Consider the following 15,278-nt stretch of genomic DNA (forward strand, 5'->3'; position numbering starts at 1 on the left):
GCGATAAACAAACCTTGAAGAATTGAGGTAAATCCAAGGTCCCCCCCCCCCTTCCCACCTTCGGTATGCTTCACGATCTTAGCGTGGGTTCGCACGTAAAATCCCAGCGTTGTCATTATTATTATTATTATTATTATTAGTAGTAGTAGTAGTAGTAGTAGTAGTAGTAGTAGTAGTAGTAGTAATAGTAGTAGTAGTAAGAGTAGTAGTAGTAGTTATTGTTGTTGTTGTTCTTGTTGTACATCTCCTTTGGTGAAACGTTGTTTGTAGTGCTTGACCTATTGTCGTACTTCCTTTTTTTATTTTTCTTTCTAGGTTTGATCGTTCTGATACTCTGACGTGGGATGAGTGCAACATTGAAGTACTGGCCGCAAATGTAACAAAGCCGCCTTCGAACTGCACCATCTGCAATATCGCCGTTGTTTGCGATGGTAAGTCTATACTTGCCCTCCCAGTTTATGTGAACTGGCAGTGCAGCTGCTCAGAAGTGCGTTCAAAAGCTTTAATATATAGTGTCACCAAATTTGGGCAGCCTTACTGCTTGAATATCGCAGTACATGACTTCGCATTTCTGTTTAGATAACCAAGTTTCTGCTCGCATACATATACTTACAAAAGTACATTTAAAATATCGCTTAACAAATTAGTAAAGTAACATTCTAAAACATTACTTCTGGCACCATTTAACGTTCTAAAAACCCACTTCTGACACCATGTATTTGAGGCGAATGCAACCAAACGAAAGACCTTTATTCAGGTAATGCTTGTGCATATAAAGAGGCACCAAAGCTGATACGCATGTGCAGCTGCAGAGTTGCACATGCCATGCTCGATACAGTAAGCATGGGTTCTTCCTAATGAATGCTTTGCTGCTGAAATAAAAAAAAACTTATCAGGGCGCACAAATTGTAACCGGAATATCGCCAGTCCACGGAGATGGTCGTTCTACGAGAGTGGTCAACCTGAAAAGCAATGGTTCGTGGAGAAAGTCCATGCTAATTACCGATCTCTGTAAGTATTATTATTGAGCTAGGTTCACGTTTTCAGTATTCACGCATTACGAGTTATGCCTTTATGACAGCGTCACGAACTATCCCGCTCAAGTCACGGGATTGAATCCCGGCTGCGGCGGCGTCATTATCGATGGAGGCGAAAGCGCTGTAGGCTCGTGTGTTCGAATTTGAATGCACGGTAAAGAGCCCCACGTGGTCGAAATTTACGAAGCCCTCCATTACAGCGTCGTGCATAATCATATGATGATTTTGGGACGTTAAACACCACATATATATCTACTATCCCGCTCAGCATGAGCCACGTTATGAGCTACAACATGGAAGCGCGTTACTTGCAGCGTACTACAACATTTTACAGTGGCACCTATTGTGCCATGTTTCAGACTTTTGGGGAGAGAATTTGGCTGTTCCTGCGAGCGTGCAGGGACAGCTGACAGCTGGACTCGTCGCTGTAATTTTCTAAGTTGATATCAGCGCAGACAAAAACGAGGGTGTAGGTTACGCGTACTGGCTGAAACAGCCAAACCCTCCCCTGATAACAAGAAAACCTGCAATGATAGGCAGCTCTCTACAACCTTACCATGCGTTTGGCCACGCAGTAGCTTGCTCTTATTCATACTGAGCGTGATATCACGTTCTTTATTGTTTATGCGATTTAAATAACTCAACTCGTGCTTTAACATTTGAATAGCCAAATTTGTCGTCTGCAAACGACAAACTTCGCTCTTGTCCCTCTGAACTCCTGCAGGAATCGCTTTTTCTGTGGCACTAGCGAGCACGTATACATACATACGTGCGTATTTACATACATACATACATACATACATACATACATACATACATACATACATACATACATACATACATACATACATACATACATACATACATACATACATACATACATACATACATACATATTTCGCCCCGCCGCGGTGGTCTAGTGGCTAAGGTACTCGGCTGCTGACCCGCAGGGCGTGGGTTCGAATCCCGGCTGCGGCGGCTGCATTTCCGATGGAGGCGGAAATGTTGTAGGCCCGTGTGCTCAGATTTGGGTGCACGTTAAAGAACCCCAGGTGGTCTAAATTTCCGGAGCCCTCCACTACGGCGTCTCTCATAATCATACAGTGGTTTTGGGACGTTAAACGCCCCATATCAATCAATTACATACATACATACATACATACATACATACATACAGTAGCGTGAGGGAAGGTGCATGCACAAGACTTGTTGACGCGCAGGCCGAAGTTTTGCATTCCGATTCTGTTACTTTGCGCGCGTGCGATCATATCTGCTCTCCAAAAGTTGACGACGTCATCACCTTTTTTTTTTCTTTGCAGCTGGGTTCTACCACTCGAATGGATCGAACTGCAGTAAGTTGACAGCTGGTATATAGGAAATATTCTTGGGAGCAAGGAAACTCTCAAAACGCTTATTCAAGATTATTTATATATATTTCATAATTGCTTCTCACTTACTACCATACCCATTTGTTATTGCAAAAAAGTTCCGGATGTTAAAATACTCGCGTGGCACGTTTATGAGTAAATTTGTTGCTGACATTTCTCTTAGCAGCATTGCGGTCTCTATAGATAAATGTTTACCAAATAGCCAACCTATGTCGCAGCATACCTCATGTTCGTTTTACTGATACGATCACCTGAAAAGTGAGAACACTACTACACTTTACTTCCCTTCTTCAGCTAAACCAATTTACAACACATGACAGCAGTTTGTCACCAGTTTGTGGGGAAAGACTGCATTTCAGGGACTGTTGGATGCTGCAAGCGCTGTTATGCTTTTCTGTGCCGTTATCTAGTGACGTCTCCCTGTCTCTTACACTCTTATATTCCTCTACCCAGTGTAGGGTGTCATACCGGTTATTCTGAGTTGTTTGAACTTTTTGCTGTCTTTAACGACTCTCAAGTCTACGCCCCAGTTTTTTTTTCTTTTTTTTTTTGCAGTTTGAAACAATGTACAAAGTATGCCGTAATTTCTGTAGAATGAACCTCTGTCGACACAAGTCAATGATGTATTGTGAAGCCTCTTCTTTTCTTTATCGTTTTTTACTGCAGTTGTCATGGAACACGGCAATGAGGAGGTCGAATACTGTTATCACGATGATAAGCTCAGCGCACTCGAGAGTCGTCAGAGCTGCCTGAGCCAGCCGTCGCCGTTGTCGATGCTTATGGATGGACGGCTGCTGAACGACTCGCAGGTGGACTACATAAGGCGACTGGTGCGCACCGACTTGAAGTTTTGGGTAGATCTCAAACAGGAAGACGTGGGGTAAGTGATCCGGCTCCCACGCGTCCCAGCTGCTTATGTGGGATTTGACCATTAGTTTCACAGGCGAATGGGGTATCTTTAATTAACGCGACGGGTTAGGGAAAAAAAATTGGCCCCGTATCTGCATGGTAATCTGCAAATGTCGTTGAAAGACGATAGATAGTCTTCCGTGTGGAGAGAGTGAACAAAATGTTTATTTGATGTTCCGCGCAAGAAAATCGGTGAATGGTATTCTGGAGGCGCTGCGTTAGAGTGCCTCGAGCGTGCAGCGGAGGCGAACGAACGCATCAAGTCACGTCACACGTGAGACATGAGCGCCATCTGGCAGTTTTCTTCAAAAACAAAGCGCGTGGCTCTGAGACGGGTGTGCGCGCCCGTCTCAGAGGTGATAAGGTGTACAACGCAAGGCGACCGGTAGATGCCACCACCGTCTCGTTTTAGCAAAGCGTTGGAAACACTCTCCTGTTCGTTCAAGCGTTGCATGGTCAGCGCACCGTGACAAGAGCTACATTCCTTAAAATTACTTATGTATGCCTTTTTTATAAAAAACGCACATGTAGAATATATACATGTTTTTATGGTGCCCCAGACATGTGCAATAATTGCTTTTTAATCGACAATTACACAAGTATGAACGCTGAACCTTGAGCAACATTGGTGGGCATTGCGGATGGGGTCGGCCGTTTCAAATACCCGATGCTATTTGGAGTGGACAAACAGACAAATGTACAGACAGACAGACAGACAGACAGACAGACAGACAGACAGACAGACAGACAGACAGACAGACGGACAGACAGACATAGCAAAATTTTTGTGTAGAAGGTCTCCAAGAAAGACTTTCTTCATTAAAAAATGTGGTAGCTAGGTCTACTAGGCTTAAACGTTTTGTAGTAACAACACGACTATCATAGCGTGTTTGTGATCTAGCCCTCACTTTGCGTTCTCCATTTCTTCCTCAACTGATTGATTTTTCCCCATTCATTTTTAAGGGCGAAGCTCCTTAAGGTGTGGGTCGTGCGCCCCGTCGTAAGGGTGGGTAGCCACCTCTCGTTAGGTCTTGAAGCGGTCGTTAGAAGGCGCTACTTGTACATATAACGAACGCATATAAGCTGAAAATACAAGATACTAGATGGCGTTACTTGTAGTATGTGTGATACGTGCAAGGCGGCGGCGGCTCACACTTGATGATAGAACCCCGGTGTGCGAGCGCGCGAAAAAATAGGAATAACGTCACACGAAGACGTTGGCAATTGCGGGGTCGTCGGCGGCACCGTATGCTAGGGGGCGCGATGTAGTAAAATAAAAGTCGTTTGGGCACGCGCGCGCGTTCAGAAAGTCGGCGGATGGACAAGGCTGCAGAGCGGCATGCGCGCAAGGTGGCAGAGTCCCCACTCTTCACCAATCACCCCGTAGATATGCCGTCATTTTTTTTTATTTCTTTAAAGACCCACGAGGGTATATCACACGAGAAATAGGCTAATATTCAATCAGTGTGGTTGTCACAATAACCAATTCCAAGTTAATTTTGCTATGCTGTGCATGATAGTAAGTAGACAGGTGATTCTGGCAACGTAGCTGTAATTTCGCTGCTCTCGGGGGAAACAAGACGCAAAGAAATGTCGTAGTTTGGTCACGTGGGCGCAAAACATTGCCCCATCACCAGTTTTCATTTTTTTAGCATGTCCAGGTGCAAGGATCACGTAAGGAGAGCGATTAAAAATTCACTAAAGGGAAAGTATGACTTGCTTTATATGGACAATAAAAAACTGCACTCTGAGAACGCTAATGTAATATGTTTCACTCTCATAAGTTCATTATTAGCGGAAAAAAATAAACGTTCAAGTTTCTCTTTTAAATATCGCCCCGAAATCTTGCGCTTGACGTCAATATTTTCAAAATATATTTTTGATATTTTCGCGACATTGGCATGATGAAATTTTCCGATACTTCGTATGCTAGGTCTATAAATTACGCCCACAGATGACCATGTGCTTTAAATTTATTGATAAAAAGCTACGTAGGACCCTGTAGACGCCTTCAAAATCTATGACGTCATGGTGTTTAGCGTGGAAGTCTCAAGCCGACGTTTCCACCCACACTCTCTTTTCACGCGTTTTCACGCTTACCAAGAATCGTGTCGCCGTGGGAGGGACGTTTTCGGAATTGTGAAATTGTAGCTTACCAATACGGAAAAGATTGTTTGCCCTTAAGCGTCCCTTTAAGTGGTGAGTGAAAAACCGTAAAGTATCCTTCACCTTGAGTCGTGCACCTCAGGACCTACAATAGAGCTCCGTGTCCATCTATCCTTCGCGACAACGTCTTTGCGGTGCTACTAGCGCTCATTTAGCGGGCATGGGCCATCGCCGCAAGCTTCACATGACTCACATAACGCCTTACAGATGTGCAGCGGGTAACTCGCTTCTCCGCGAATCAATCAATAATGGCATAATAGGCACTTCCCTACCTTGCAAAATTTCAATGGTTTATGGCGAAGCGGGCACCTTGCCACTGTACTTGCAGTAGTTGACCCCAAACAAGTTACCTCCTGCTTTTAGTATTGTCGTGCCGTGTGCTCCGCGCAGGCCCAGAGTGATATTGTCTTAAAACTTTTATATGGGTTGTTGCGTTCTTTAGCAGTGCATGCTTTGCCTTGTGGATGTACAGGCATCAGCAAAAGCTTCCTTGGTCGCATTTCTTTGGCCAGTTTGACAGGCTGCAAATGGTTGGATGATTTATTCAATGGTGTCACATCACAGAGGTGGCCACAGCGCAGAGCGTATGGTCACTGGGTAAACACAAGTACCCATAAATGTATATAGGTGTCGAATTCGTACTGTAAATGCATTTTTTTTTATTCTGGTACTCTGGGGTCGAAGGCCACTGTTCCAATCACTTAGCCGCAGGCGTATCTCTCGCAAGACAGTGCGGAACGCCCTTTTTAATGTCCGACATACAAGTATGTGCCTTCAAACGCTTGAATTTTTCATTATTTTTGCACAACGCTGGTTGTTTCCTGAAAAACTTTCTTTACGTGAACCAGTGCATTAACACGCTTAGCGCATTTTCGCAATGCTGATGAAGTGTCATCGAGTCGGAAGTGTGACTATTCGCAGCGGGAGTGATAATTGAAAACAGTGAATTTCTGCCCTAACTTTATTATTTTTTTTTGAAGCCTTAAGCTCCAAGCTTGCCAGTTCGTACAAGCTAAGGGAAAATTGCTTTTTTTTTTCAAGTGGTGTTTCCAGCTTTCTTTCGTGTGTGCTGTGATTTGTCGGAAATGCAATGTTAAACGGTCCTTTACTTATCCATTAAGGCGAATCAAAGGGGCCAGTCATCTTTCTCTTTTGTGTCAGTCACCTTGTGACTTTATTGTGACGTCACGACGATTTCATCCAATGTCACGATTACTACGACGCACGATGACGTCATTACACGACATTGGTGCTTGCTCAATCGTGGCTGATCCCGAAGAAAGTTCAGTGAACCATGGCCTCATCACCGAAGCTTTTTACACCTTACGTTGTTTCAAAGTGCCTCCAGGATCGTCCCACACTCGAGCAAGTGCCACTGGCGTGTGATGGCATCATCATGTGTCGTAGTATGCACGACATTGCATGATATCGTCGTGACGTCTCTATAACGCCACAAATTTCGGCGATTTGTGAACTCTGTATGACTGCAATATTTACACCGTTCATCACGTCATGTGACGATTGGTACGTGGACGGCACACGTAGATTCACTTGACTATCACGCGACTTTTGGCTGACTTATATTCGTTTTTTTTTTCATCAAGATCCTTAAAATAGTTTCAAGTCTTGCCACTGCTCGCAATGCCTCTTGACTCTTGACAAATTTAATGCTTTAGGTTCAACGATAAACTTCAAATCATGCACTTCAAAGTGTTTTTTTTTTTACCTACTACAGTCAGCTGAGTGGCGTGGTTGCCTTCGACGCCTACGCCATCGACTGGAACACGTCCTGCTTCACGGTGTGGTTTGGCCGTGACGTACCGTGGTTCTTCAAGACCAGCTGCGATGAGCTATATCCAGTAGTCTGCGAGGACAGCACAAAGAGAGGACGTAAGACCTTTGCTGAAATAGCGCACGCATAAATATTGAACGTGTATGAGGCAAGACTTCATAAGTACCGTCCGCTCATGTCTTTCAGGTGGAATGAACTACCAGTTCAGTGACTGCAGTGAGTACATGTTTATTCTTATTTTCGTTATAACATAAATTCCCGTGAATACGCCGCAGAAGTTGCTACGAGGTTGATGAATAGTTTAGGCATCGCCCAGTCATCCTTTAAAAAATGAGCTCAGGTGCGACAAGTAATCATTTCGAAGTTCAAGCTGTGCAAACCACATATTGTTTTAAGCCACCTGCAAAAAGGAGAAAAACTAGTGGCACATTCTTCGAACCTAAAGGGTCTGTGCAACATTTTTTCGTATAGGCGTGGTATGGATTAACCAAAGGATCTTATTGCACCACAAGAATTTCTAGAATTCGTTGAGTACGAGGGGAGCAAAAATATTTGCCGCACTCAGCAATCGCTTTCTCTCTTCTGTCGTCGTGACGAAATCAGTGTAAGCTGAGCAAAGAAGGAGGAGGCATGGGGGGTGGGGGACACGTAACGCATGCCTCGCTAGCTTGGGCACTTTTTTTTTTTCCTTTATTGCCTGCGGCGCTTTTCAGTATGATCGCGCACCTGTGCATGAACAGGTCGTGACCTCCTGCGGCCTCCTAGTAACGATCGAGTACGCCACGCTCTGATCAGCCAATGGCCGGTATTAGGTTTGGCACGTAGTGATTTTGAGCCTACGGCGTCATTTGTCGAGAGAAGAGAAAGCGATTTTTAGCCGACTTCGATAATTTATGGGAATTTCCAGGCCACATGCTGCGCTTTAAATTGGTCATACCTGTTTTTGGGAGCTTAAGTACCGAGTGGCAGCGCATTCAGATCATGCTCAAAACGTGTTGCAGGTCCCTCTTGATTGATAAAAAAGGAAAATGTTGCTGAATACTTGGGCATCGCATGGCAGCGCATACAAACGACTGTATTCATAATCTTCATTTGAACGAGGAAACATTTGTTGTGTTTGGCTCCTGCCTTATCTTTAGGTACCTTGATCTAATATTGGGCTTGTCGGCTCAATTTCTATACCATGTACGTGTTTTGAATACACCGATGACGATTTGTATATTTCTTAATTTTTTTGTTTGAACTACTGAAGACTTTGAGCCAGTGACGATATACTTAGGGAAATTTTTTCAAATGTATTGACATTTCAATGGCTGGTGTAAAAAAGAAGATGGGACATTGGCGTGAATAACAATGCGGTTAGTGAGCAATACAAACAATCGCCAAAGTTCACGCGCTTTCTGATTAACCATGCTCTGTGACTGCGAATACTTCTTATAAGTTGTTGGTGCCTAGCCACGATGAAAGAATAGAGGATGACCTTCAGCAGCACGAGTCGAGAGTATTGCAAAAGGGGGTGAATAATACAGCATGCTTTAGCCCAATGACCAGTAGTTTCTCCACAGCAGAATAGGAACCACCGGATGAACTTGCAAACATCTGATGCGGGGCGTGCATTTTAGCAAATATGCATGCAATTTAAAATAAAGCCTTTCTTTCCGTACCGCTCTGAATACGGCGTGGCTTTCTCACCTCTCGCTAAGTATAATGGACCGATCGCGCTGGCTCTGTAACTTCAGGAACTCTGAGACGGTTGGTACAACTTTGTACAAATGCGTTGAGCACATATTAGCATATTATAAGGATAGTTTGCCGAGCGATTGAAGCTCTGGGTGTCAAGCGCTTAATTTATTACAAGACAAAACCTGCGAATAACTACAGGTCAAAGCGGCTCAGCCAAACGAGTTTTAAGCTTCCTGCTTGCAGTCTGCATCGCATAGTTTCATTAAACGTAGCACCGGTGATTGATTAGATTATATATGTCGTGTCTACCTCGCTTGACTGCGGGTGTACAGCGAACCAAGGGGGCGTAGTATGGTGTGAACCAAGCAAACGCGCCGGGTGTTCACGTGAGCTGCTCGACTGTGTTTCGAGGTTTCCTTTCTCGGACATCATGAAAAGCATTAGCGGCGTTGCTGGCTGCACATCTAGCAACTGGCCACGCCTAAAGCTGCGACATGTTGTAAGGCGTGTGAGGCAACTGGTGAGCGAAGTCGCTTCAGCTTGTCGGTGCAATGAACGTCAAGGTCTCTCTATTCAATCAACACCAGGACCCACAGAACTGCACGCTCGACGACACAGTCACGTCGCTCGACTTTACTCTTATCGGTCATTGTTTCCAAATGTGTTTGTTTGTTGGCATACTTCTTAGCATTTGCATAGTTTCAGTGTACTACAGAATAAAATGGGAACAGCTGCTGGTGTTTCGGCACATAGTGTAACATATCTGTACTACTACTCAATCCACTTCATCTAAACTTGCTGACGGCGTGTTGCTGTACAGTTAACGAGGAGGCCATGGAAAGGGTAGCGCAGCTCAACCCGTCGAGTGTGCCTCCGTCGGCAGCGATGGCTGCAAGTTCGACGGGTTGAAGAAGAAAGGCGATGATGAGAACAGGGATAACATATAATTCCCCATAGCTGCCTTGCCGGCGTCGTGCATGCCAGGACGAGAAACATCAGGAAAGAATATTGCGCTCCTTTTTGCAATTTGGGAGCCCGCGGTGAGTGGCCCTTTAAAGCGAACGAATGCGAAACGCTGTGAGTTTTTGTTATGTGTGCGGTTGCAGCGCAAGATACCAGGCGGGCATCTGTTAATTCGCGTTCTAGAAAACCTGAGTAGACGTGAGACGTTAATTTTCTTTTTTTGTTGTCACGCCGCACACGCCGTGTTGCTTGTGGTTATTCTATCGACTCTGTATACTGGTTAAACGAGTCGTCTTGGCTCATGGTGGCCACATATATTCGGCAATATGAAATTTCTTTGCGCATTTATTTAGCAAAGTGACTTTCCGCATGTCTTTTAAAAGGAATAACTCAAGGAATAAACAGTTGCGAGTGGGCGCCTGTCCTGTCTACGTGTTTTCTTGTTTTGTGTGGCCATCATTTTGGCGCGAAATAGACTGTTTATTTCTGCATACCTTCACTTTTATCACTCTACCTTTCCCTGCTTCAACTTTTCTGGCCATTTCTTTTTGAATTGTCGACATTTATATCATGTTCAATCACAATGACATTACTTTTTCTGGCCGTGGTGTAGCACCACCTCGGATCGAATGGTATTTTTCGCTCAGACTGCCAATTGAATCTAGTGACATTAACATCTGTAGTCTTATTTATTAGTCTTCTAGCACTCTTGAGTCTGCCATATTTCCGTAAGAAAGTTTCCTTATGCTCCGTATAACTTTCTTAAAAAAGTTTCCGTATACTCTGTAAAGCCTTCCATATTCTACATCTTTCCATATTTTCCGTAAGTAACTTTCCGTATATACGAGATGACTTCCGTATCCTTTCATATCTGTCATATGGAACTTTCCGTATATCCTACATCATTTCTGTATCCTTCCATATTTTCATTAAAATGTTTTCCGTATATGCCACACAACTGAAGTATGCTTTTATAAAATTCATACTTTTTTCGTATAATTCACAAGGAAACTGCACGGAGTCCATATTTTTCCCGTAAGATTTCATATGGAAGGTTTGAGTAGAGTAGCTTATGGCGCGAATGATTTGGTGATACGGTAGCTCGAATGCTAACACAACATTAGGAAGCCAATTCGGGGTCTTTTTAGGAGTAATGAGTAATGACTTAGTGGACTAACGCTGACACCTATTCGCAATGTGTGTCCGAACGTGCGATATTCGTGGCTTGTAACAAGGCTTGCGGCATTGTGGCTTGTAAATCGCTTACTCAAGAAATGCAATCATGGTGATGGCTGGTACCATCCTAAAAAGCGTATGGCATTATGACAATTAAAAGCATAGATGCGAACATTACCTATGCATTCTTCTTCTTTTTCTTTTTTTTACAGCTGGATGCGTCAATGATTGTGATAGAAATTGCGGAGGTATGAGCATATGCGGCCCTTTTTTAACTCGTTATCATTTTTCAGAACAAAAGGACAATGAAAAGGCATTAAAGAAAAGAAGCCGAGAGTTTCACGAGAAAGCATCACGTTCGTTAGCCTACTATGAAAAAATGAAAAAGTGGCAAAATGTGAGAAGGGGAAGTAAAAACAGTTCAAATCGGTCAGCATTAATTGCAGAACGAAATAAGTGGAGCAAGTGAACAGGGCGTGGCACCGGGGTCAACGGTGTTCTCATAGGCCAGTCGTATTCAAGAAGCAAAAAAACCACAATTCTGCATTCTTGTGCACTAGTCGACGAACGACGGGAATGGTGATCGATTAGCACCGGCATGGTCAACGGTCAATGTTTTCAAAAAATGTCATCAAAAAGACCGAAGAACAATTTCACTTATTAAAAGGTGACGTTGAGAGAACATTCTGTACCGTACAGCTGTACTACTTACACTAACGTAGTTTGCAAGTCGTATTTCGCTCACTGGCAATAAAAGTGTCAGTTGTGCAAAATAAAAGGTGTTATTGCAATTAAATACAATCTCAGGTGTGTGTATTTGTGGTCACGCGTGGGTGCGCATGTATACGCAAACATTGGACACCTTCTACGCATTTCATCCATTGCCAGTGAGCTTTTCAGAAGATTTGTCTTGGAAAAAACAATGAACTTGTATGGTACCACTATATTTGGCAGAACACTAACCCATCGCATAATTTTCAATGGGACCAATTGTTACCAGCTTACTATACTTGCTTCATGAATAAAGAAAAGGGCATGTTCACAGCTATCACAAACCAGCGTTCACTCGTCTCCTAGTGGATAAGTATCCACTACAAGGACTGTAAATCCTTCCGAATTCTTCTTTTCTCCTTGTTTGCAGTTTACCACAAGTCGCAGTCTTGGATGTTTGACTACTGCGTTCCGGAGGGGCGTGCTTTCAGCATGACCGCAGCTGCCAAGTTCTGCGTCAATCATGCCATGAGTCTCTTGAATGGAAAAACCCTGCACGAGCTCTTCTTCGTCTACACGCGTATTGACAAGCAGCCCAGCAGTGTTACTGATAACTTCCTCGTATGGGACGCAAGAGGATCACTCGGCGGGCAAGCACTTTCTTCCGTCTTGTATAACGGCAGGGATCGTATATCGTAAGTGTCCACTAAATGAACTGTTCGCGTGAGCCTGCACTGATTGTATAGAGATAAAAGCCGGCCCGGGGTTCACTGCTGGTGTAGGGCCGCTCGCTCTGAAGATCTAGCCAGTCTGGGCATGGTAATGCACACTTCACTATGGCTTACTCATGATCACACAATTTAGCAAGTCCTGCCGTAAAAATGTGTGAGTGTTGTCGTGCATATAACGCAACATGCTACAAAGAAAGATAATATATTAAAAACAGAGAAATCGAGGGAAGAGAACTTTGTAGGTTGCTACCATACATTAGGAGGAAGGGCAATGGCGAAAAATGTAGGTAGAGGAGGGCAAATACAAAATAAAATAAATGCAGTTCAGTGTTTGCAAGCTGTGTGAACACGGAAGCTGCAAGCAGGCCCCGAAAGTATATTATTTTAGTTTCTTGTTGTCTTCCCCTTTCCTTCATCTTTCTTGTGTTTCTCTTCGTTTTTCCACATCTGCTTCTTCATTTTTCACCTTTCTTCCTTCCTTCATATTTTCCACTGGCAACCCAGTGGTGAGTGACCATGCGTTAAGCTGTACTTTAAACATAATTAAAGTAACTTGAGCCAAGTATAGTTTAATCATGCAATTTTTAATACTACAGGATGCGATGGGACCTAATTATCAGAACCCAAACACAACGCCCCACAATTGTCCTGCAGGCCATCGACTACTTTAAAATTGTGACCCTTCAGACTATGAAAGGATTGAATATTACCTGTAATTTAGTGCTTCAAGAGGGGAAAATACCGTTTCCTCGTTTTATCACGATTGGCGTTTGTAACGTTTTAGGCAGCAGTACTGCTTAAATAAATGACATGTGGCTGTATGACATGCATCATTCACTTCGAAATGGCTCCCTGCTGAAATTCTTCGCTGGCATGCTATGCAGTGAAGGCGAGGCAAAGATTGCGTACTGAAAACAAAAATACTCCTTCCATAGTTTCAGCATCTTATATCTGCATTTTAAGCCAACAAAACATACTACAGGATCATGTATACGCTACATTAGTACTTGGAGCACTACATTAAGAAAATGAAGCCGCAACATGCATCAAAATGGCGTTTTTCTGCATTTCATCAAGACATTTTGGACATGCACCTGCTGCATTGATTCTCGCTTTATATTTATCACTTATTTCATGAAATTATTAAGACCATAATGTAAATATCTTGCTCGCCAAGAAATTTAGTGGGGTTTTTTTTTAGGTAGAAGTAAACATGCAGCAGTTCTTTGCTATTTTTAGTCAAGACCAAGAATAATAACTCTTAAAAACGAAAACACACTATAACAGACATCGAAGATCGGTGCCTTCAGAATCAGAAAAGTAAATGTATCGTATAGTTTGCTTCAACCAGCTTTTTCCATAAATAATTTACCGCGACAGAGTTTTACTTCCATGCGCAACGTTCAAAGCACCCTCTGTGCTACGCAATTTTTTTTCTTAAATATAACGCCTCAACGTTTCAATAAGTACGTATCACATTCGCATACTAGGACAATGTTTTTTTCGGTATGATCGGAGCGGTCGAAAATACACCGGGTGTACTCAACAAAGAGTAATGTGATACGGGTCATATATTACATCGGAAGCTATTATGAGATCACAAGTCGGGTCTCGTGCAGCGCCGTAGTTGTTTGCCGTCACCGCCTGTGTCCGTACCTACATCGCACGAAATTAGAAAAGAAAACCTAGCACCAATGACACAGTGGGGCTCGAACCCGGGTCCGCCGGGTGCCAGTCCAGTATTATACCACTGAAACACGCTGGTGCTTGGGGCTTGTTGGCAAACTTGTCTTAGCCAAGCTTGATGTCGGGAAACAATCATGGTAATACGACTTATAAAGTGCTTTAAAACAGCGAAAGAACAAGCAGTGATCGCACAATGCAAATAGGGTAACGAGTGGGTCGTCCAATGCTCCAACCCATTACAAAAGCTTGTTTTTGTTCAGCTAATAACTGAAGTGCATACCCACTTCAGGCACGTTATAGAACATCGGGTGGTTGAAATTTCTGGAGCCCTCAACTACAGCGTCTCTGATAATCATATGGTGGTTTCGGGAAGTTAAACCCGAAAAATTATTATTAATGAAGAAAGTGTAATGATTACTAATATATGCCGCAAATGTAAACTATGTAGGAAAAACAAGTGTTAATATTTTTACCTAAGGCGTATGTTTGAGTTTGAGTCTTTATTCCAGACATGCATGCAAAGTGCATGTAACATAATGTTTAGCGCATTTAGAATTTTTTAAATGACGAAATACAGTAACGCCATCTACCAACAGAGAAAAAAAAATGACATGACGTCACGCCGATTTAGTTCAAAATGGAATCCGGCGCAACTGAGCACGAATATCTGACGCTACGGAGTTTTTTAAACTACGTATTTTTCGCGTACACAAACCAAACGCTTGCTCGTGGTGTTCAGAAATAGGATTTGTCTTGTTTTTTTTTTATTCAAGTGTGGGCAAAGGGGGGATTATATTCATTATGTGTTATTTAAAATTCTTGACGTCTTTCAAGCTATATGTGTGTTTGTTAATTAAAAGCTTTCTTTGCGTTCGTTTTAGGTACAACCAACCGTTTCATAAATGTCAGGCCCTCGGCATTAGAGGATCATCATTTGTTCCAGTTCTGCGATCATGTTCCGAAAAATTGGGATACATCTGTAAGTTGACAGTGATTTTCTGAAATTCAAATTCTACGACTACATGCTGTCAACAGT

At 43.2% G+C, this 15,278-nt stretch overlaps 1 protein-coding gene across 4 annotated transcripts in view; it reads left to right on the forward strand.

Moving 5' to 3' along the window:
- LOC119178622 (uncharacterized) overlaps window positions 1-15,278 on the forward strand; it is a 104,550-nt gene that overhangs the window by 45,339 nt on the left and 43,933 nt on the right. For 3 of the 4 annotated variants that reach the window (XM_075888593.1, XM_075888612.1, XM_075888599.1), the window contains exons 4-10: window positions 316-431; window positions 2,357-2,389; window positions 3,092-3,305; window positions 7,236-7,390; window positions 7,479-7,508; window positions 12,256-12,520; window positions 15,124-15,221. In XM_075888593.1, the coding sequence (XP_075744708.1) occupies window positions 316-431; window positions 2,357-2,389; window positions 3,092-3,305; window positions 7,236-7,390; window positions 7,479-7,508; window positions 12,256-12,520; window positions 15,124-15,221 (911 nt within the window). The remainder of the gene's footprint in view (window positions 1-315; window positions 432-2,356; window positions 2,390-3,091; window positions 3,306-7,235; window positions 7,391-7,478; window positions 7,509-12,255; window positions 12,521-15,123; window positions 15,222-15,278) is intronic. The other variant, XM_075888607.1, reaches the window with a different exon arrangement.

Source organism: Rhipicephalus microplus, chromosome 1 (assembly GCF_043290135.1).
Source record: "Rhipicephalus microplus isolate Deutch F79 chromosome 1, USDA_Rmic, whole genome shotgun sequence".
Classification (NCBI taxonomy): domain Eukaryota; kingdom Metazoa; phylum Arthropoda; class Arachnida; order Ixodida; family Ixodidae; genus Rhipicephalus; species Rhipicephalus microplus.